At 38.2% G+C, this 24,844-nt stretch overlaps 1 protein-coding gene across 3 annotated transcripts in view; it reads right to left on the bottom strand.

Annotated features, from left to right (window-relative positions):
* Positions 1–24,844, bottom strand: part of DGKH (diacylglycerol kinase eta) — a 199,159-nt gene that overhangs the window by 54,117 nt on the left and 120,198 nt on the right. For all 3 annotated transcript variants that reach the window (XM_036249838.1, XM_036249840.1, XM_036249839.1), the window contains exons 4-12: positions 24,591–24,695; positions 24,194–24,326; positions 17,445–17,551; positions 16,447–16,572; positions 13,041–13,143; positions 11,362–11,521; positions 9,577–9,685; positions 9,322–9,461; positions 4,184–4,268 (exon numbers count right to left, since the gene is read on the bottom strand). In XM_036249838.1, coding sequence (XP_036105731.1) covers positions 4,184–4,268; positions 9,322–9,461; positions 9,577–9,685; positions 11,362–11,521; positions 13,041–13,143; positions 16,447–16,572; positions 17,445–17,551; positions 24,194–24,326; positions 24,591–24,695 — 1,068 coding nt within the window. The remainder of the gene's footprint in view (positions 1–4,183; positions 4,269–9,321; positions 9,462–9,576; positions 9,686–11,361; positions 11,522–13,040; positions 13,144–16,446; positions 16,573–17,444; positions 17,552–24,193; positions 24,327–24,590; positions 24,696–24,844) is intronic.

Genomic DNA, 24,844 nt, shown 5'->3' with positions numbered 1-24,844 from the left:
CCAAGACCCTGCATAATCTGACCCTCCTTTCCTTTTCTGTCCTGTCTTTTTTAAAAATATATGTTTTTATTGATTTTTTTAGAGCGAGAAGGGAAAGAGAGAAACATCGATCAGCTGACTCCTGCATGCCCCCTCCTGGGGATCAACCCCACAACCCCGGTACGTGTCCTGACTGGGAATCAAACCAGGACCTCTCAGTCAGTCCATGGGATGACACTCAATTTACCAAGCCACACCAACTGGCTGTCCTGTCTTTTGATGCTCTTTCCTTACACTGCATATTCTAACTCTACAGATGTAATTCCCCACATTTACCATCATACTTATTATCATGCTCTATGTAATGCTTTTTTAAAAAAACATTTTTAATGATTTTAGAGAGAGGAGGGGGAGATGGAGAGAGAGAGAGAAACATTGAGAGGCTGCCTCCTGTTCGCCCCTACTGGGGATCAAGCCGGCAACGTAGGCATGTGCCGATTGGGAATGGTACTGGCAACCTCGATGCATGAAACGATGCTCATGTAATGCTCTTTTTCTTTCTTTTTTATCCTCACCTGAGGACATTTTTCCATTTTTTGTAGAGTGGGAGGGAGAGAGAAAAACGTCGATGTGAAAGGGACACATCGAGTGGCTACCACCCGCATGACCAACCAGGGCCAGGGACAAACTGCAACCGAGGTACATGCCCTTAGCGGGAACTGAACCCGGTCTCTCTGGACCGCAGGCCGACGCTCTTACCGCTGAGCCAAACCGGCCAGGGCTGTGATGCTCTTTTTCAACTGGCTGATCCCTACGTCTCTTCTTTTGTCCTAAAACCAAGTTGAGGCCTAACTACCTCTGTAAAGACTTCACTGAACTTGCCAGGCCAAGAACCCTCTCTTCTGTGCAACCATTACTCCCTGGAAATAACCTACACATTACTAATCATTTCCTTGTCTGTCCCTCCCACTAGAACAGAGATTTCCAAAATTCCTGACTTCAAGGCATCCTTAACGTCTTAACAATTTTGCCATAATGCCCTGAGGCCAAAACAAGTACCTAACATTAGTAAACGCTAAACAACTTAATGAATATTTATGTTCTAACAACTTAATAACCATATGAAAAAATAATGTACTTTAAAAGAAAAAAAATCGTATTTCATTCTTAAATCGCTAGTTGTAAGCCTCTTGGCTTCATATACACGTGACTCCCTGGACTCAGACTGGACAGTGACACCCTCACTTGCTACCACACAAAGAGCTTTGTGTGGTGTTCGCTTCGTACCCCAGCAACTAATGGAAACCAGCTTCACAAAACATGACGTCATCCAAAGGACTGCAGTGCAGCCTATACACTGTGCACTACCTCCAGCTATCAGTTTGCACAACGTCCAACAGATGTTGAGTTTTCTTCTAACTTAAAAATACCTCACGGTAGCCCTCTGAGGTCACCACGGTGCCCTGAGGTGCCCTGGCACACAGCATGGGAACCACTACTTTCGGCTGAAGCTAGAGGGTCAGTTTTTATTTCCAGGTGTGGGTGCCAACAGACACTAAATGGATGAGAAGGAGTATAAAGTTACATTCTTAGCGTGCTATTACCAAGTATCTAGAAAACCCACAGAATTGAGGGGAGAGATCCCTTAGTATTCTATCAGAGTACATTTGAAAAGAAGCTACTAGGAAGGAATTTGTTTCCAGAGATTGCAGGCCACTCTTCCCCGTTCTCAGGGAGGGGACGGAGGCAGGGCACTGCTCCCTTTCCCTGGTTACCTCGGCATCAGCGAACAGGCGTCTGGTGACTTAGTAGACTTAAGTGATTGGGACACAAGGCAGAAGAGACCAAAACCAGGATTCCTGCATCAATAAGCTCTTAATCAAACTGGAAAGCAGTAGGGACCTGGCTCCTAAGAAACAGGCAAGGACAGAGGGCTTGGATGCCAAGATGCCCGTTGTTCCAAAAGGGTTTGGTCTTTAGATCAAAATTTAACAAGAAGAATTTGTTAATCTGCTAGTCATAGTGCCAGATGACAATATAATGGTGAGTGAATAATAACACACACTGCCTGATCTTTACAGTGCGATAATCCAAGGTAACGCAAGGGGAAGGGCTATGGAACTCCTGAGGAATAACGGTGCCAGGACTTGAGAGAGAGGGGTGGCTGCTTGGAGCAAGTGACACCTAAGCTGAGACCCACCGTGGTAACAGGAGTGAACTAATAAGTTGATGCTAATGGAGAGATACAAATTTGTTTGCAGAGTTAGAGGAAATAGATGGTGGGTATGGGGATTGTACGTTAAGTGTAAACAGTAAATTTTCTAACAGTGAGTATTAAATAACAGAATCACTATTACTGAAGGAAATCATGAAACCACTATTTTTATACTGTTTAACAGCAAACAGAATTACTTAGTTGTGGCCATAAGGAATTAATCAATGGAACTGTCACAAGCCCTTTAGCTCTGTGATTCTACGAGGCCAGCAGAATGCTGTAAGATAATTGGGAAGCTCAACCACCTTTTGCGTCCTTTAGGAAAATTAAAACAAGTTCACAATCATGCATAAAAAAAAAATCCAAAATGAATGTTTTCTTTTTTAAAAAATTTAAGCTGAAAAACTAGGTCAAGCCTACAAAGAAAGGTTCAGCTTACTTTTATTGCAGTTTTCAAGGCAAAAAAGTCAGAGTGACGCCGAACTTGACTTGTAATCTTCAGGCATTCTGCTGCCTTGCTGTGAGATGTTTTCATCCAAAACCAAAGCAAACAAAAGTCCATTCAAAACCCTTCTAATTTTGTTTTAAAAGAGGTTTCTTCCATGCAGCTACAATTGTACCTCATATTTAGTGACCATAATATGCGACAAAAGTAAACTATCTCTTTTCTTCTTCCACTTTTTTTATTGTTGAAAGTATTACAGATGTCCCCTCTTTCCCCATTGACCCCCTCCTTCCCAAACTATCTTATTTTTAATGCTAAGGAAATAGACATCTCTGAAGTAAGCAGAGCAAAAAAGTTCCCCACTTTGTCTCTTTGGTGAAAAAATAACATTTACAAAAATACTATTAAGAAAAGAGACTGGTTCCTATAGAACATGTATTATGTTTTCAGTTGGATAAAAAACATTGTAAATAAAAATGCTGCTAGAAATAAAATAGTAAATATTAATCTGTAATAGTAATTATCTCTGGGTGGCAGGACTATTCGTTTTTTATTATCTTTTGAATATATTTTCATATTATCAAGATTTTTAGAAGCAATTTTTGCTACCTTTATATCAAAAAAATTTCAAAATCCAATCACCTTCTTTAAGGAAGAGTCCTATGTTTCTGGTTCTTTCCTTAGTTTTGACAAGATCATAATTTTCTTAATGACAAAACAAAGATTTCAACTGTAAAATAAGCAGATAAATTTTCCTCGAGGGAATAATAAGCTATTATAGAGCAAGTGGTCTTGGTGAGTCAGAGAATAATCCTTTGAAAATTTGGTTCTGTTTTAAATCTCTAGTGCTTTGAGGTTTAATCAGAATGCGGAATCGTGAAGAACGTCTAAAATCCGTTGTTATTAATGATCTATGGCAGGGATGGAATAAAGTGCATGTTTTTTTCTTCGTTTTATCTTGATCAACAGGCTTAACCTGTAGACCTGTTCTGATGCACCCTCACCAAAGCAGGCACAGCAGGAAGAGAGAAATTATATGGTATTTAGCCATGAGTACAGGCGTGTTTGGAGATTGTTTAAGGGAGCCGGGGTATAATCTTCTGCTCATGGCTGAAGGAGAAGAGTAAGCACTAAGAGAAACTGGTCATCAGCGGCCTTTCCTGGGACCCTGCTGGTAAGAGGAAGCAGGCAGGTGGAATGTTCAGGGAGAAGTGATTGAAGGGGAATTTGCACACACACACTCATCACCTCATTTAATCCTCACAACATGGTAGTCTCACGCTAAAGAGAAGTCAGAGCAGGTGAAGGTAAGTGATGTGGCTGAATCCACACTCCCGGTGTGGGTGTTCACAGAAGGACTCCATCTAGATCGGCAGGGTATCTTCCTCTAGCGAGAGGGCTGTAAGCAGTCAATGAGGCCATGCCCAAAACAATGAAACATAAAATAAAGTAAACATGCTACCGTATCTCATAAGCTTTCTTATTTGTTTAAGATATTCACCCTCATTTTCAAATAATAAGTAGGTAAAGGGTTCAAGTCTTACATAAATGTCTTCAGGTGCCCCTGGAGGTTCTGGAAGTAGAGAAGCCTTTGGTGGCAATTTGAGTTCATAGGTCATTATACTCCACCTGCAGGGAGAAAAATCTTTGGTCTAAAGTTCCTTTAAAATTTAATAAACTGTGTTCTTAACCTCATAAACAAAAACATGCACATGTATTTATGGACTACAGTTTATTGTATCTAAAATAACTAAATACAATTGAATGTAAACTGTACCTGAAAAATTTAAAAAGTAAAACAAGCAAATATGGGAAAAGAAATGAAATTTTGGTAATTTCATAAAATGCTCAATTCATAAATCATGATTTCCATATCTTATCAATTTTCTGTGTATTAGTAACTTCCAAACTTTTTTTTTTTTTTATCCTCACCCGAGGACATTTTTTTCATTTTTTGTTCAGATAAAGTGGGAGGGAGAGAGAGGAAGAGACAGAGAGAGAAACATCGACGCGAAAGGGACACATCGAATGGTTGCCACCACACGACCCAACCAGGGCCAGGGACAAACTGCAACCGAGGTATGTGCCCTTAGCAGGAACTGAACCTGGGTCTCTCCAGACCACAGGCCAATGCTCTAACTGCTGAGCCAAACCGGCCAGGGCGTAACTTCCAAACTTGTTAAGACCATCACCCAAAGGAAGAAATGTGCATATCTAACACTTTCCCTTCTTCCCCAGATGTAATGCTTTGACTCTTCTATTGTTGTCTGTTTCACTTTTAAATTGATGCTGGCTGTAATTTACTAACTAGATTATGCAAGTTACTAAAGAATCACAACCCAGAGTTCTACAACAATGTCTATAATAAATAAATGCATACTACCTATAAAAAATAAACCATTCTCCATGTCATAATCAGTCATGCCAAGTCAGCTTATACATACATGAAATGAAAATCAGCTCTTATCCCTTCTTTTATTTATTTATTTATTTATTTATTTATTTATTTATTTATTTATTTTTTCCTCACCCGAGGACATTTTTCCATTTTTTGTTCAGGTAGAGTGGGGGGCGGGGAGAGGAACAGAGAGAGAGAGAAACATCGATGTGAAAGGGACACATCGAGTGGCTGCCACCCGCATGACCAACCAGGGCCGGGGACAAACTGCAACCGAGGCACGTGCCCTTAGCGGGAACCGAACCCGGGTCTCTCAGGACCGCAGGCCAACGCTCTAACCGCTGAGCCAAACCGGCCAGGGCCCTTCTTAAAAATATTAATAGAAATAATCAAAGTAAATTTATTTTAGTTAGTTGTAAATATTCATTTCAAATCAAACACTGAATCATTTGGTGTTAAAGATCAACTCCAGATAAATCAAGTCATGTATCTAAAATAATAATTTCAAAATTTGGAAAGAACGATTAGGTATATTATCAATAACAAGATGTAAAATAAAGATTTTAGAAAGACACAAAGTGTAATAAAAGCAGTACTGTAATACATAAATTTTAAGAAAAGCAATTCACAGCTGAAGTCAGTGACAGAACCTACAGGAAAATTCCAGGAATAGCATCAGTATTTAAACAGAGCCTAGCCCTGGCTGGTTTGGCTCAACAGAGTGTCGGCCTGTGGTCCAGAGAGACCCGGGTTCAGTTCCCGCTAAGGGCACGTACCTCAGTTGCAGTTTGTCCCCGGCCCTGGTTGGGTCGTACAGGAGGCAGCCACTCGATGTGTCCCTTTCATGTCGATGTTTCTCTCTCTCTCTCTCTCTCTCTCTCTCTCTCTCTCTCTCTTTCTCCTTCCCACTCTATCTGAACAAAAAATGGAAAAATGTCCTCAGATGAGGATTAAAAAATAAATAAATAAATAAATACACAGAGCCTAGTGCATCATCCAAACTAATAAGTCTTTGCATAAAAAATCCAAATTCCCAGAAAATATCCTAAAAGACATGTGTTATATGTTAAGATGTATAAACTGAATAGTTACTTATAGGTACTATTCAACTCTTGATATGAATATACTGTAAAGAAACATATTTGAGCACAAAAAGCCATTCATTCATTCGTTAATTCGTTCATCCATCTATCCATTCATCCATCTATCCATTCATCCATCTATCCGTCCATCCATGCAAGAGATACTCAACATTTCAAAATGACAGACAGTATTCAGGATCTGGAAATAAAACAGTGAGTAACACTTCCCTAATGAAGCTTATATTCTAGTGCAGAAAGCAAATATAACACAAGCAACCCATAAAATAATTAAACTGTGTAAACATCCAAATAGAGAGAACCACAGCTTTCATGGAAACATGAAAGTCAAGTTCCTCATAGCTGGAAATACTTCTCTGGTCAAAGGACAGTTAAAGAAAGGGGAAATAAATTCACCCAAATGTCTTAAATTCCTTGGACCTTCCATGCTGCACCTCCTCCCTCGACAGGAAATGACGGGCCGAAGAAACAGGAGACAGTGGCGGCAGGAATCAGGAAAGGGTGCTGGTGCCAGCCAAGCAGTCAGAGGCCAGCAGGCAGGACCCCTCTGGTTCACGCGTGCGTCAGGGAGGACAGAGTGCATGCTGAGGACAGACTGGGGAGCTGGGTCTGGATTTTGGTTTAGAATGCCAGTTGTACCACTTAGTTATGTGACAATGATCAAACACCTCCTGAGTTTTGTTTACCTGTAAGATGGACAGTATAACAGTAGCTATCCTGAGGTGTACAGCCATGATTAATGAGACGATACTCTGTCTAGTAAAGCAACTAGAAGTGGCAGGCAGACAGAAATACGTGTCTTTCTTACTCTTAGTGTCTCCACACACCTCAGTTTTCATTTTTGCAAGAAGGTTATAATAATGCTTTTATTAGCCATTCCACAGTGTTATTTAGAGGATCAAGTCAACTGATACACATAAAAAAGTTTACATAATTTGGAATATTATTAAACAGCGATACTTTTCGTACTTTTTTATTCCTCACCCAAGGATACTTTTCTACTTACATTCAGATAGAGTAGGAGGGAGAGAGGGAAGGAGAGACAGAGAGAAACACTGACATGACAGAGTTACATCGACTGGTTGCCTCCCTCACGACCAGAATAGGACTGGGCACAAACTGCAACCGAGGTACGTGCCCTTGACCAGAATTGAACCCGCAACTCATTGGTCCTCGGGCCGACGCTATAACCACTGAGCCAAACCGGCCAGGGCTGGTCTTTTCATTCTTAAGTTAGTAATGAAAAGCCAGGAACATCTTCTGTCCCCATATATTTGACCCCCTTTACCCTTACGGTGACGGAAGATGATCTGACTTCAGGTGGTGGGCACACAATGCAATATACAGATCATGTATCATAGAAATGTACATTTGAAACATATACAATCTTATTAACCAACGTCACCTCAATAAACTTAAAAAAAAATCAAATCAGTTACAAAATATATTTTTTTAAAAGCTAGAAACAAAAGAGTCTTATGTTTCTAACAATGGCCTTTTTTTAGGTTAAAAAAAAATCTAATAGGTTTTTTTAACCCACTTTTATTTATTTATTTTTTCTTATTTTTTTGCAGGTCTGCATCAAGGAATTTCACCATGGAGGCACTATTTCTCTGCTAACCACCTGGAGAAGTTACTATTTCTAACACCAAGAAGAAAGCACACAGGGTAGAGGAAATGCCTAGCAGCATTTCCCGGGATAAACTGAGAGTGCGGTATTTAAATTTGCAACAAAAAGCCCTTTAAAATACCCTGTGTGGTTTGGTGAGCACAGGATTGGGCAGCTGTCTGAGAAATCACCTCCAGGTTGAAGACTGAAGGCTGAATCTACTTTATGCACCCAAACGACAAGCAAGGGTAATCCTCTCACTTCTTAAGTTATATAAATGTCTAACCACTATGCGGTACACTTGAAACTAATATAATACTGAAAGGTCAACCACAAATTTAATGTAAAACATTTTTTAAAAAGAGTATTTGGGATAAACACAGATAAATGTTTCACAGCCTAAGCTCTCTTTTTAAATATTCTGTTGGCAAAAGAATCAACCATTTCAACATTACCTTATGACAGGCAAGGTTACAATTAATTAGGTTATAGCTCATTTGAGAGTAATTACATTTTAGATTGGTGGCTCCCTGATGTGATTTTGTTATTTTCGGGAAGAGTTCCACAGATGGCTAATCCTATCAGAGTTGCTTTAATTCATGCTAACTGAAGTTTATAACGATATGTGACATTTGTCTTCTACTTATGGGGGTGGTAAGGTGGAGATGGGGAGGTTACCACTTATTGAGTCCTTTAGCTCCCTATGCCCAAATTCTAAACACCTCCTCCACGATGCTCAGGGCACACGCACTGCAACTGCTTGCCCACAGGCGGAGCGTGGAGAGAGAACACAGGGCAGAGACGTGCTCAAGGGGACTAGAGACGCAGTGACAGTGCCTTCAGACAGCTGTCCTCCTTATACCTCCCTGTCTCTGGGAAAGGATTCTATTTTTTAATATTTAGTTCTTTGTTGGTTTAATTCATTGGTATAATTAAGAAGAGATGTTCTAACAAATCTAAAGTTTATAGGTCTCTTTCCGCTTTAATGAAACCACAAGATACTGAACAAAAACTCCCCTTCCCCAAATTAACTAGTTAAAGCTTTCTTCTGACCTGAACAGCAATGAAAAGGAATTCCTATCAATATAGCCCTCTATCTTTAAAATAATTGGTTCAGCCTTGGCTGGACCAGCAGTTAGAGTGTCAGCCTACAGTCCAGAGAGACCCGGGTTCGGTTCCCGCGAGGGACACATACCTCAGTTGCAGTTTGTCCCCGGCCCTGATTGGGGTTGTGCAGGAGGCAGCCACTCGATGTGTCCTTTTCACGTCGATGTTTCTCTCTCTCTCTCTCCCCTTCCCTCCCTCTCTATCTGAACAAAAATGGAAAAATGTCTTTGGGTGAGGATAAAAAAAAAAAATTTTTTTTAAATAAATAAATAAAATAATGGGTTCATTAGACTAGTTTTCTCAGTTTTTGCTATAACTCACTCCCTGCTGGGCACTGTTCTAGACCTCAGGGGTAAGAGTAGACAGCCTCTGTCCTCCAGGGGCTTATAGCCAGAACAATTTTAGCTGTCAGAAAACGATTTCGGGATGCCCTTTTCAAACTAGGTTTAGAGGAGAAGTCACTTTTACCTGTCCAGCATTTTGGTACTGGCTCGTTCCAGCTTCTCTAGTATCTGGGGAAGTTGGGTGTCATCATCGTATGAACCTCCCCAGCCAAGAACCCGGGCAAGGTCATTTCCAGTCCCCAGAGGCAACACTCCCAGCTGACACTAGAAGAGAGCAAACAAGGCGACCTCAGAGGAGGTGAGCAACGGGCCCTACAGCCCTCGTCAGCCAGCCAGCATCCGTTCACGACAGCCAGCAATGAAAGGGATGAGGACTTGCCTGTTTATTCAAGTTGAGCTTATCAATTTCTGACAAAACCCAACCTACACTTCCATCTCCTCCGCAAACAAGAATCCGGAAATTGTCAAACTTCTGGAACAATCTTAAACTGAAAGTAAAAAAAAGTGTTTTGTTTTAATATAAATAAATGAAATTCTTTGTCATTCTGCATTTATTAGTATTCATGTTCAAATTAAATATAAGGACTCTTACATATTAATTATATTATCAAGTTCATTTAGGTACAATGTTAACTCAAGAAAACCTCTTAACCATAAAGAGGAAGGGGTTTATAAGTAGAAATGGAGGTAAAATTAGAAAGAAGGGGAAGGAAGAAATGAGAAAACACGGGAGAAGCAGAACCCAGGAAAGTGAATGACAGGTAAGTGATACGAGGTGGTAAAAGTAGCGATTTTTCTCTTCCCATTACAGGGCTATGTTATTTCCTTAAACGTAGCAGATTACAAGCCAGGGGTGGGAATCTAGGGCACTGTTGCTGGTGAGAGAGCCCAATCCTTGTCCGTGGGTCACTTCTGTACTCCCTGTCTGCTTGCTCTCCTCCTCGTCTCCTGTCTCAGCTGTGTCTTTTTACTTATCTTCTTTCCTGTCAACTTCCGACACACCCCACCTCCTGAAGGTACCCCTGTATACCTCAAGTACAGGGGAACTCCAAAAAGTATGTTATAGAGACAATCTCAAGAAGTTTTAAAGAAAGGGAGTTCCCTGAGTGGGAAAAATGAATGTCAAGAATATATGGGAGTCGGAGGACTACGAAACAACGTACTAGAAAAGGAGACAAAGCTAACCAGCAGGGGGAGACCAAGGGGAGAAGAGCGGCCAGAGGAGGAAATGCCAGGACCCACACAAGGGAAGCAAGGGATGTCCAAGTGGTAAGAAAGGACATGGGTAACATAAAAAAGACCAATACCACGTGATCAGAAGCGCCTGAACTTAGCAAGAAAAAGGCAATGGAAATAAGAAGGAAGACTCTGAAGGGACACACATGAAAAGAGGCACAAAAGGAGACTGAGGAGAGAAATTCAGAAGCCAGGACAGTCTGAAAACTTTCCTGTTCGTGTGTTAAGGTGATGGTGGAGCTCCAGAGAGAAGCGGACTGGGCGTAAGTGAATCACATAGAGACTGCTGGGCGCTGGTTCCCATGACACAACGCCGACACAACGCCAACTCAACAGAAGTCCTACACACACTAAAAATGTCCTGGGAGCACCTCAGGGCAGATTATTTATTTGAAAATATGATTTCCTTTTTTCAGATTTTATATTAAATGACATTTCAGAAAGCAGATACAATCAAGAAAAGTATTTCTTTGCTATTTGCATGAAGTGAATCTGAAATCCTTGAGGAAATGACCTAGGGACCCACGAGAGTGTCTGTGCTTTAATTTATATGTAATACAATAATTGACTGTACTACATATAAATTAATACTAGCCTTCCATGAAAATCATTATTTAACATTGCATTGCTATATTTACACGTTTATCTTTCTTAGAGCTAAGCACAATGTGAATGGCTTGTTTGATGTAAGATATAGTCTAAAACATGTTCTAAACAAATTTTGGAATTTTTAGCACATAAAGAGGTTATATAAATATCAAAAAGGTTGTGTTAAATTTATAATTAAATTTAACTTTTAAAAAAGGGAGGAGTGGGAAGATCAACACAGATGTCTAGATGAATCTACAATTTTCATGAACTGAAAAGTGAGACATATTTCATGCTCAGTACTACATTTCATTTAAAAGAGACATCAATAATCAATTACCCTAAATAAGGACCTCCATTCATTAAATCAAACACCTGAGCCGGATTTAGTAACTGCTTAAACCGTCGAAGGAACTTTACTCCCTGATTATCTCCACTCTTAGAGTTGACAAAAACCAGAAGAGGACTAACACAAAATGAAAATGTTGCTCTACAGAAACCTGTAAAAAAACACAGGACAAGATCAATATGTACAGTTTCCTATCTTAAACTGTTAACAAAAATTCAGAGAAAATAGAAATTCATAAAAGTAAAGAACCAGGATCATTAGTTTAACAACAAGTTATAAATTAGCCACCAAAATGGAGATAAGTTTATTATTTACATACTAAGAATATAGAAGTTATCTTTCAAAATATGCTCTATAATGAATAATCATAACAGAGATGGTTGAAAGTATTAATCAGAGATAATTTGAGACATATGACCTGCCTTAACAATAATAATAAAAATAAAAATAAAACAATGGAACTGCCATTTGATACAGTGATCCCACTGCTAGGAAATATAGCCTAAGAATCCTGAAACACCAATCAGAAAGAATATATGCACCCTTATGTTCATGGCAGTGCTATTTACAATAGCTAAGATCTGGAAACTGCTCAAGTGTTCATCAGTAGATGAGTAGATAAAAAACTGTGGTACATCTACACAATAATTTGAGAAACAAAATAGATCCAGAGACATGGAAGCGGGGAACAGAATGATAAACCTCAAAGGGAAGGGGGTGGTGGGAAGAGATAAACTAAAGAACTTATATGCATAACCAATGGACACAGACAATGGTGTGGTGAAGGTGGAGGTGGGGGTGGGAGTGGGGAGGAGGGTGTCAATGGGGGAATGAAGGGAGGACATCTATAATACTTTCAATCATAAAGATAAATTTTAAAAACATTTTATATATACATATCAAATCACAGCCTAGGTATTTGTATTCAGTATTATAAAATATTTTAACTGCTACTTGATGAGGCCTGAGCAAATACTTCAACATTTATAATAAACAACAGAACCTTGATATATCAGGGTTTGAGGAGGGAAGGCTTTAATAGCACAGGGTTTTTTTTGTTTGTTTATTTTTAATCACATCTTTTGATGCTTATACCCTTATATCTATAAGATCTATTGGCATAATTTATATAAAAAGTTTGGAAATCATAATGAACTTTATCAATGCAAAATATTAATGGTATGTGGTAAAAGCCTTTCACAAGATGGTCTGCTTAGCAGAAAGTTATTCATATGCTATTCCAAAACCAGCACTGCAAACAGGCTCCTCAGCACTTACAAAGTTGTAAGATTCTGGAAAAGGTAAATAAACTTATAAATAATAAGTTCCTGCAATGAAATTATAAAAAAAAAAAAAAAATTCTAAATAAGAGATATGCTAATGGGCAGTTTCAATGAATGGAAATTAACCTTGTCAGATTATATTTGGGTACAGAATAATGATCTTATTTTATTTACTAAAATATAAAATCTAAAAGCCTTAAACGCAGAAATTTCACCAATATGTTAATAGCTATGTTAAACTTTAAATTTTAAAATGTTCAATTTAAATAGAATTATCATATAAAAACTGGTAAGAATAACCAGTTACAATTCTACTTATTCTAGGAAAATAAATGTACATATCAACTTTCAATATACCAGGAACATACATACACTGCGGCTACATACCATCAGAATCAGTGCTGTTTAGTGCAATTGGAGGTATGATAGACACTTTACATTGGCCAAGTGGACATACAGAATGGTATACGTCTTTGCAGGCAGTGTGTACCTAAAAACAAACAAACAAACTTTTGAGAATCATAAAAGCAAATCAATATTCAGTTATATTATAACTTACATCGAAGAAACTGATCATTTGAACATCAATTACATCACAAAATGTTCAGTAATTCATAAATTACTAATGGCACAATATTTATGCTTCTAAGGAAGGTGCTAATTATTTTAGAGATGGGAATTTGATTTCATCTCCATAGCTTATTTTCATGATTGTCTCGGGCAGTAGTATATGGTAATATAGTAAGTGCCTGTGAAGGCAAGGAGAGGGGAAGAGAAGAGAAAGGAATGCAGAGGAATGGAAGGAAAGAGAGACGCTAACAAGTCTGCATTAGTATCATTGTCCATTTAAAAAACTGATGACATCCTACCTTATAAAATGTAATCAAAGTAAATGAAATCTGTTATATGTCCACTCTTTCTGTAATGATTCTACAACTTTTAAAAAACAATGTTTTCTTAATTGATTTTAGAGACAAAGAAAGGGAAACAGAGATAGAGAGAGAAAAACATCGATCAGCTGCCTCCTGCGCCCCCCACCCCCCCCAATGGGGACCAAGCCTGCGACCTGGGCACGTGCCCTGAGAAACCAATGGAACTGATTTCATTGGGAATCAAACCGGTGACAAGACAATGTTCAACCAACCGAACCCCACAGGCCAAGGTTAATCCTATAACTTTCTATTCACACCTATTTTATAACATTTTCGTGTTATTATAGTTACAGGTATATCCACGACTATTTTCTCAGCTACACTTCTGGGCTTGCAAGGAAAAGAAAAGGCTCCTATTATTATACACTCATCTTGAAAAGTGATGTACATCAGACACTCTCAATAAATGTAGAAACAAAGTTTCAAGGTCACTCAAGATACTAATAAGAACAAAAAACACAGAGCTAACTTATTAAGCAGGACCTAGGCAACTCAGAATACTTTATATACTCCGCTCCAGAGCCTTTAAATGTTTTAACCAGTAAAAGCAGACACTTCATAAAACACTTACTTAATGTGGCATTATTTCATCAATCCTTTTGGAAAACTACTATATTAATTCAACATGTATTTACCCTAACTTTGGGGAAAATAACTGAAATTTAATAGTAATTCTTGTTCTGCTGATGACCTAATTTTGGAGTTTCCCAATATGATTTAAAATAATTAACAATCCAAGTCGATTTTAGAAAAACAAGCATACATAGTTTTAAAAGGAATAAAAAATATATAAAAATAGAGCAAAACTGAAAAAAATATAACAATGTTAAATGAGAAAAGTTACCTTGATTATTTTTACAGGAAATGTAAAATTGTGTCCAGAGACTGGACAACAGGTGGAAAAATTAAGAGCTGACTCATTAGGGTTATGGAACTATGGCTTGGTTTTCAACTAGACAATTTTGTTTAGACACTAAATACTCTGCTTTTATAAACTCATATTTTACAGGCAAAGTGATACATAAACAGATAATGAGAGTGTTTAGACAGGGCAGACTGAGGGGCGCAACCACGGCGAACTCAGAAGCCAGCAGGTCTAACTCACAGAGCGGGGCAGGAATGACTTCACGATACAGTGGTGTTTAAATTTGCCAGGAAAAAGCAGAGGGAAAAGACACTGCAGAATGCCCCCTTCTATAATAATCTGCAACAATACAATTCGTGAAATCTCTCAAAGGTGGGAGTGCACAGAGCGAGCCAACAGAAACCCTAATTCGCTCCTACTGTCAGTCAAGTTTAAAAACTCCTGACTCAATACAAATAGAAACCTACAGACTGCAGGTAAAGACAATTTACATAATACTTTTAAAAAGATACTTCATCACATGTGGTCTTTCTTCTTAAAACGTTAGGAAAAAACAGTCGATGTTCTTGAAGTAGAGAATTAGACCACAAGTGTACGTGTTACAGGTCCTCCCCCCCTAGAAAGAGATCTGAGGTGAAATGAAAATTGTACACCTTGTTTAGGGAGCACTCCTTTAAAATAAGGAATGGCAAAAGGGGTTCGGGGTTGGGGTGGAATGACAACTACAGAGAGAGAGAATCTGCATTTAGTCTATATTATATTAAGTGGGATAAGAGAAATAGAAAGTAACACCTATGGCTAACAAAAGAGGCACCTGGGTCCAGCCGGGTGGCTCAGTTGGTTGGAGCATCATCCTGGACACCAAATTGGCCGTGGGTTTGATTCCTGGTCAGGGCACATGCCTAGGTTGCAAGTTTGCTGCCGGGCTGGGGCACATACGGGAGGCAACTGATCAATGTTCCTGTCTCACGTCAATGCCCCCCCTTCCTCTCTCACTAAAATAATGAACACATCCTCTGGTGAGAATTTTTTTAAAAAGAGGCCACTGATGAAGAATAACAAAAACATGAGGACAAAGAGAATCATGTTTGATTTAAAAATAAAACAGGTTACCTATTAGGCTTGACTAAAATATTATAGGAATTATTTTCCTCTGTGGCCTATGGAACTGATTTCATGATGAAATCAACATGTCACACTCACACCTGTAACATCTGCTGATCTACCCCATACTTGTTCAAAGCAACGGTTTTTCCACCATTTCAGGGGGTGTGGGGGAGCTGACTTCCAAGACTCAAAACAAGACGAACACATCAGCCCCGATGCAAGGCGGTCACTGTCATGGTTGGACGGCACGCCCAGTCCTGAGATAAGCACTCACCGCGGTTGGCACCGCCCTGTCACCTTTTAGCCCCCTTCGCCCCCCCACCCCCCATGGCCGGTCCCAAGCGCCTGCTGACGCCACATGCAGTGTGCAGGCCCAGTCACGCAGCCCAGCACGGAGGACCCTCCCAGTGGCTCCACGTCACGCTGGCTGCGCTTCCTTCCTTGTTCTTGCACGTTCAAGAAAAATTTTAAATATTTAATTAAATGCCGAGTTCAACACATGGCCTCAGCATTATGTCAGAGAACATTCACAGGACTGTAGCAAAATTACATTTTGTATATCAGGCAACATTTGGTGGCTTTCTGTATGCAACACATAGTAAAACAGGCCTGAAAATAGCACACCACTGAGTACGACTAAAGCATAATGAAAAGCAATAAAACTGGGGAAAGAGGTCTTCAGACAAAGCAAACAAATATGTAACAAGAATGAGTATTACAAAAAGGATATTTGAAAAAGCAACCAGCCTGGAATGAATATGCCTTGAAGAACATGAACATCACAGTGGGTATATGTGCGCTACCAGGCTCTGCTGTGCCAGACATTCTTCGCCTATAATCACACACACGTAAAAGTCATGAAAAGAAGTGAATTAAAAAGGACTCTCACCATGGTTTTACACCAAAGGCATTTCCAATCTTGCAGACGAAGCACACTGCCACACGTTTTGTCACAGACCGCACATTTGGCACTCACAGGCAAGTTACCCTCTAGCCACTGGTGAGGCATCGCGACCTGTGCAGCAGGAATAAAGGACAGTCAAAGACTGCGGAGGACACCATTCTCACCCCAGGAGGATACGCAATGAACTCCCACTCTGTGAAGTCAACACTGTAACACGCATCATCCATGGCGTACATTCATCTACCTCACATGTATTGAGCATGTACTGTGCCCCAAGCACTACAGAGGTACAAAGATAATTAAGACCAAATCCCTGGACTTCAGGATTTATAGTCTAGTTAAGGGAAAGGCATGTAAAAGGCATTATCATAGTGGTCACAAAGTGCTAGCAGATATTTGTATGCGAGGTACAATGGAGGCAAGATTCTGAAGGTGGGGGCACTGTTGAGAGGTGGTCCCAAAGTCTGAGGAGTCAAGATCCGAGTCAACAGCTGAGCTAAGCCTTACACAGTCTCTGAATCGGTCAGGTGAGGGTCGACACCACCAGCCCAGCACAACCACCACTCCTGAGCCCTCTTCACATTTCCCTCAAAACTTAAGAGCGGAAGGAACCGATGAAGGCAGGCTCTAATTGAAAATAAACACTCATGCCCAGCCCGTGTGGCTCAGTGGTTGAGCACCAAGAGGCCACCGGTTCGATTCCCGATCAGGGCACATGTCCAGGTTGTGGGCCAAATCCCCAGTGGGAGGCATGCAGGAGGCAGCCAATCGATGTTCCTACGTCTCCCTCTCCCTTCCTCTCTCTCTAAATAAAAAAAATCAATAAAGGAAAAAATTTTTTTTAAATAAACACTCATAATTAACCAAATTCTTCCACTTAATAATAATAGTAAACACTCCCACTTAACTCTGTTATTTCCCACTGGGCAGCAAATAAAAGAGAAGAGGAACTGGGAAGGGAGCAGAGACACAGCAGGGCTTACTCCGTCCTCGTCCTCGATGATGTCCTTCCCGACGGAGGCCAGGGTCGTCCATTTGCAGTTATTTGTTGCCCTCACTGCACACCTTTTGTGAGCCTTGAATTTACATACTAAGAAAACAAAGAAAACCACTTCTAAATGAGTGTGTACTTTTGAGCCAATGATTAAAGGAAATCACAGCATGAAATTTTAAAGGGGTGAGGAGATAGAAGGAAACTGGTATTTTAAAAAGTTTAAATGACTCTTCAAGCACAGTAATAGTATTCTACAAAGCAAATACGGCCACGTATATATGAAGCACTTTGAGCAAGCTATGAATTGCTACTTAGATTCCATTTAGCAATAAAAGAAAAAGAGAGAGGAAATAAATAAAAAGAATTAGCTCTTAAGGAGAAAGGAAACACCATACACACATACACAGAACTAAAAAATTCAGTAGTACATGGGTACTAGTAACATCCCATTTCTTATTCTGAGTGTTAATTACAGAAGTGTGTTCAGTTTGTGCAAAATCCACCAGCTGTACACTTCTGATACTTAAAACAAAAAGTGTGAAAATATCATTAAGACAAATAACAAGATAATTCAAAGGAGTTTTAAATTGCAAGTATGTCAAGAAACTATCCAGGCATCATGGGAAACAGGCTGATAAGGGTCACAAAGATGGCGTGTCTTTGAAAGTATTGCTGGAATGACTACATTATAATGTAGAGAAAAGAAATGATGAGTGACGTTCCCACCACATGCATCGCTAATTCCCCCAGCCAAATTACTAAAAAGGAGCCTCTAAAAAAACTAAGCGACACTGAATACTACACAACATGGATGAAGAAACTGAAGAAAACACAAATAAATGAAGATATTCTGTGCTCATGGATCGCAAGATTTAATATTGTTAAAAATGTCCATGCTACCCATACCAAAGCAATCTATAGATTCAGTGCAATCCCTATGAAAATTCTAAGGGCATTTGTCACAAAACTAGAACAAACAATTCTAACATTTATATGAAGCCACAAAGACCCCGAACAGCCAGAGCAATCTGGAGGGAAAAAAGGAGAAAGCTGGAGGCATCACGCTCCCTGATTTCAAACTACAAGGTGGGCAAAATTAGGTTTCTAGTTGTTCGTATGGAAAATAATATAATAATTAATAAATAATAATACAAGAATAAACTCTGTGTTTCACGTACTCACATCTGTAAACCTACTTTTACCCCATCCTGTCTATTACAGAGCTGTAGTAGTCAAAACAGTATTGTATTGGCATAGAAATAGACACATAGATCAATGGAACAGAATAGAGACCCCAGAAATAAACCCACACATATATGGCCAAATAATTTATGACAAAGGAGCCAAGAATATACACTACGGAAGAGACAGTCTCTTCAATAAATCGTGTTTAAACAGCCACATGCAAAATAATAAAACATGTACAAAAATTAACTCGAAACTGCCAGAAGAAAGTACAGGGTGTAAGCTCCAAGAGGGACTACATCAAACCATAAAGTTTCTACACAGCAAAGGAAACCATCAACAAAACGAAAATGGCAACCTACTGAATGGAGAAAGTAAATGCAATATATTTGGTAAACGTTTAATATACAATATATATAAAGAACTCATATAACACAATAGCAAAACTACAAATAATCCAATTTTAAAATGGGCGGAGGAATTCTTCAGTGACATTTTTCCAGGTATGACACATAGATGGCCAAGAGGTACATGAAAAGTTTCTCAGCATCACTAATCATCAGGAAAATGCAAAATAAAAACCACAATAAAATATCACCTCACTTGCTAGAATGGCAAAAAGACAAAAAATTACAAGTGTTAGCAAGGATGTGGAGAAAAGAAATCCCTTGTGCACTATTCACAGGAATGTAAATTGGTGCAGTCACTATGAAAAAACAGTAGGCAGGTTCCTCAAATTTTAAAAAATAGAACTACCATATGATACAGCAATTCCACTTCTTGTATTTATGTGAAGAAAATGAAAATACTAACTCGAAAAAATGCCTGCACTTCCATGTTCACTGCATTATTTACAATATCCAAGATAATGAAAATAACTTCAGTTTCCGCTGATGTATGAATAGATAAAAAAAAAAAGTGTGAGATATACATATATATGGAATATTATTCAGTCATAAAAAAGAATAAAATCTTGCCATATGAGACAATAAGCTAAGTAAAATAACTCAGACAGAAAAAGACAAATACCATATCATCTCACTTATATGTGGAATCTAAAAAAAAAACAATAAGGTGGGAGATAGGCAATATGGGTGAAGGGAGTAAAAATGTACAAATTTCCAGTTATAAAATAAATAAGTCGTGCGATCTAATGTACAGCATGGTGACTATAGTTAATAATACTGCATTGCATATATGAAAGTTGCTAAGAGAATAAATCTTAAAAGTTCTCTCAACAGGCAAAGCAATTTCTGTAACTATGTTGGTGATGTAGTTACTGTAACTAGACTTATTCTGGTAATCATTTTGCAATATGTACAAATACTGAATAAAGAGAGAGAGAGAGAGAGAGAGAGAGAGAGAGAGAGAGAGAGAGAAACAACCAGGAAAGAAGCAGTATAAATATGAAAAACAAGTAAACCACAGATTCTTTGAAAAATAATCTGCTTATGAAAATCAGTACATGACTACTATTAAATTTATCCTTCTAAGGACACAAACTGTCTGTTAGGGGATACTGATGTTATATAAGTTTCTGACTTTTCAGATAAATATTTAAAAGTAGAGATTACTTCAGTGAAAATATAATACGGTAACTATTGCTAAATTCTAAATGCAAGGTGTCTCCTTTTCACATGATTTTGAATTTCTAACAATAAGCTATTAATAAACTAGAAATGATGGGTTATATACCATTTTTAAAAACAATCCTAACTTAATGTAACATGAAAACAAACAGATCAGATAAAATAACTAAGATGTCTATAGTCAAGTGTTCGAATGCTTTAGGTATCATAAATAGCCAACATATAAATGGTCACTTACACTAAGCTGGTTTCTCCTAGTCTATAGACACTGGACATGTTTCATTTACATGCTCTTTTGTGTACGACAAAATCTTTCCTGGAAATCATACTATTTTTGTGAAAAATTACTTTGTGGCTACAGCACAGACTTCATGTAGAATACAACAGTTATTCAATTGAATTGTATTGCTGATAAACAGTAGTGTGAAAAAGAACACTATAGCCAGTGGATTGAGCATCATCCCATGGACAGAGAGGTCCTGGTTCGAGTCCCGGTCAGGGCACATGACCCAGTTGTGGGCTCGACCCCCAGCAGGGGTGTGCAGGAGGCAGCCAATTGATATTTCTCTCTCATCGATGTTTCTCTCTCTCCCTCCCTTCCCCTCTCTATGAAAAACCAATAAAAACATTTAAAATTTAAAAAAAAGAACACTATAAAAAGTAAGCTTAGTTTGAAAATTAATTCCAGCATTTTGCTCCAATACAAGTGACTGTTTGAAAACTAAGTTCGTATCTCTAGGCCTTTTCATCTGTTATGGTATTGCTCAAAAGTGTGGTCCTGGTTTTAGTTTTATCTACAACATAATCCCAGCCTGCCTTTTAAGTACAAGCAAGTACTTGACATTAATGGTCATTAATGTTTTCTAAGAGTCAAAGAAGGAAGTAAAAGAGGGCAACAGGGTATACTTTCATGACTTTTGATAATTTTGCTATTAAAACTTAAACAGCAGATTAAAAATAAAAATCACAAGGTAGGGGGTGTGGGAGGGGGTCAGTGGAGGGATAAAAGGGGACACATCTGTAATACTTTCAACAACACAGATACATTTTTAAAAAGGAGTGAAAACTCTAACTGAAAAAAAAGGTGCATCATAAAATGATTATCAAGAATCACAAAGTTGCTTAACAAATAATAATAATAGTACAAACCAGACTGTAATTATGGTCACTAAGAAATGGAAATGATTAATAGGCACCTTAATTTTGTTAGGTAACAATTAAATTTCTCCAAACAAGTTATTCTGAAATAAAGAACTTTTCCCTGACCTGTAAAGGCATTATTTTAAAACTCCAAGACTTATAAAATATACTAATATGTAACAAAATTATGATTTTAATTGACATATTTACTCAGTCTTTACTACACTTTACCTTTATGTGTTCAACCATGGTTAAGATAAAAAATCATAAGTTGATAGATTTGATACTATTGATTTAAAAAATCACCACTTAATTTTCTTGGTTAAATTCCTATAAAATAATTATGTTTTTAAATTATAATTAACATTCCCAATTGATTTAGGGGATTATTTATCAAAAGTCTTTTGTCTCCTATTTTTCACATGTTTTATATATGCAAGACTTTAAAATAATAATTTTAGCTATTATTCAACACAAACCTAGAAGAAAAACCAGCACAGCCTTGTGTTATTGAGAAAAGCGAGAACAGAAAGATTAGGTAAATGTAGTATAGCTTTGCACACCGGAACCAGGAGTCCATCCTAACACAATGTCATTCATTATCACTGCTGAACACATTTTCTTGTATTTGCATCTCTGTTCTAACTTTTAAAGCTTATTGTATCCTGTGACTTTAGTTTTACTAAGCAGGTAGTTATTCAGATTGGGGGGTGGGGGGGGGGTTCTTAAGTTTAACTTTGATTACAGTAAAAATATCCTAAATAATCACCTTCTCATAAAATAAAAAGGCAACTTTTTTATAAGTTCATAAAACACTTGGGATTTTTAAAACCTCTGCGACAGTTCTGAAAATACTAATGGGCAAAATGCTGTAGATTTAAAATTTTTATAAGCAGAGAAAATAAATACTAACATATATGCCTCTAAAAATATAATTTAAAAATACAATAATTGATACTTTTAAAAAAGACTTTGTTATTAACAAAATAATGTAACAACAAATTTATTTAAAAATTAAAGTTTCTCACCAGCTGATGTAATTTTTATTTTTCTTTAAAAATGCTTAGAAAAATATTGTCATACCACTGTCAATCTCAATTTCTTTTTTTTTTTTTTATCCTCACCCGAGGACATTTTTCCATTTTTCGTTCAGATAGAGCAGGAGGGAGAGAGAGGAACAGAGAGAGAGAGAGAAACATCGATGTGAAAGGAACACATCGAGTGGCTGCCACCCGCATGACCAACCAGGGCCGGGGACAAACTGCAACCGAGGTACGTGCCCTTAGCGGGAACCGAACCCAGGACTCTCTGTACCGTAGGTCAACGCTCTAACCGCTGAGCCAAACCGGCCAGGGCTAATCTCAATTTCTAAACAAATATATTTAATAATGTCTAACTCCCAAATCAGAAGGGTACCACAGAGTAGCTCAGATCTCAAATCATTTTTAGCATTTTCTGGGTAAGAAACCAGAAGGCAATAAAAACACCCTGCAAAGTAATGCCACATAGTATCACAGACCTGGCAGGAGTTGTTCAGAGCTACAGGGATCCTTTCAGATTATTACAGGCAAAAGAGCCAATTATATTTTTGTTTGCAAACATTCTTTAAATCTAAAAAAAAAAAAGTTCAATGCCTCTTCCAAATGTTCATTTTTATGAATTTTAATGCTTCAGGCCACAATGCAATCTGTATTTTTTTTACTTGATAAATTTCTTATGGAGCACAGTTAGAATGTCTATAATTTACTTGACTGGAAAAGTAGTTTTATTACATGTATTCTCTCTCACTGAATTTCCATAATGTTTTATGAGCTATAAATGACTATTACCCCCATTTTACAAATGAGGAAATATAAGTCTGAAAGAGTCCAGCTATTTCTTTCCACTGGTCACAATTTGAAATGTTGAAGTGAAACTGGTACCCAGAGGGTCTAAGTGCCGTGCTCTATTCTCAACCACTCTGCTGTATCATATTAAATAGCTGAATTAATGACCTATTGCAGATCTTACTTAAAATTATTTAAAATGGTGATTCTATTTATGTTTCATTATTTAATTATAATAAAGTTATAATCAAAATCACTTCATAATTTTTTGTATTAGAGAAAAAAGTTAGTATTATAGATAGTTCAAAAAGTGGTACATAATGATGTGATCACTGAGATAAAAAATTGAATCTAAAAAAGTTATGAGTTTTCTCTTGGTGATTATTAATGTATTTCCTTTAAGTGGTCACTGCTCTTAAATTTAAAAATAATCCACCAATCCTGTAATGAAAACAACATAGACCTTATTTTTAGAAAACTTGAAGGAAATTAGAAAGATGGCATCAACTTAAATTGAACATACATGAAACAAATCAAAACAGCATTTAAAACAATGCAATATAAGTAACAATCAGAAATTCTGCCAAAGAGTTTATATTGTCCTCACTGAAAGTTTGGTTCTCCATAATCAATCAGAACAGAAAAAGGATACTGGAAAACTGGAATGACACACACAGTCTAAAAAATTTGTTTTAAATCAGTAGTTACTAGTTCCTCAGGAGTGAAATGCTACATTTTGATCTATACTTCCTTTCAAATAATTTTATGTTACCCTTTCCTGAGCCAAACATTTCCCAAGACAGTCCTATGTGTGCAGAGCTCTCCTGTAAGCCGCCGTAAACCTTAAACACTGTTCCTGCGGAGCTGCTCCCAGCTACTGCTCAGGGGAAAAGTATTCCCGTGGTGACTCTTCTCCGTTCACACCTCAGAAGTCGCAATGGCAGTATGGTCAGTGCATGGTCAGCGCTGAGGGACAACACATGCTGGATGTACAGTACCTTCGCAGGACAGGCCGTGGGAGGTGACTCCAGAAAGACTCTCTCGGCACACGTTGCAGAAGGTGGGTCGGGCGTGGGAACAGGCGTACCAGTTATGCATCCCTGAGAAATGTTCCACGTTAAACTGGGCCACCTAGAAATGAGACGTTAACACAGATTTGCCGAACAAGAGAACAAGACTACAGATACGTCACAATTGGAATGTGTATAGTTACGATTAAAATTTCAAATCCCTGTTTTAAAAATTAAACACTTTGCTTTAAGTAAAAATAATGCAATATCAGGTTTAAACAAGTTGCTGAGCGAATATCCACGTACTTATTTTTGCAGAACATACGTTAGCTCTTCAGTGAACGTTCTCTAAGCACACGAGATGCCAGAGGAGCTGCTACTCTACCTCGTAAGGTTCCCTGGTCTGTACAGACTTCAGTGAGCTGATCCAATCCTCCATCTCCTTTCTGTTCTCAGCACACAGCATTAGTCTTCTGAATGGAGTGATAATCTGAAAGGAATAATTCAATCTAGTGACTGTTCATAACCAATAAGAGGGATAACTGCAGAACCTAACATCTTACAAGGTATTTCCAGTTCTAATTGAGTCCTTCCTTCCTTGATGAAAGTAAAGTAAATGAGTTTAGTTCTCCCAGCAAG

Source organism: Molossus molossus, unplaced genomic scaffold, assembly GCF_014108415.1.
Source record: "Molossus molossus isolate mMolMol1 unplaced genomic scaffold, mMolMol1.p scaffold_m16_p_9, whole genome shotgun sequence".
Lineage (NCBI taxonomy): Eukaryota > Metazoa > Chordata > Mammalia > Chiroptera > Molossidae > Molossus > Molossus molossus.
This window is presented reverse-complemented; position numbering and strand designations above follow the sequence as displayed.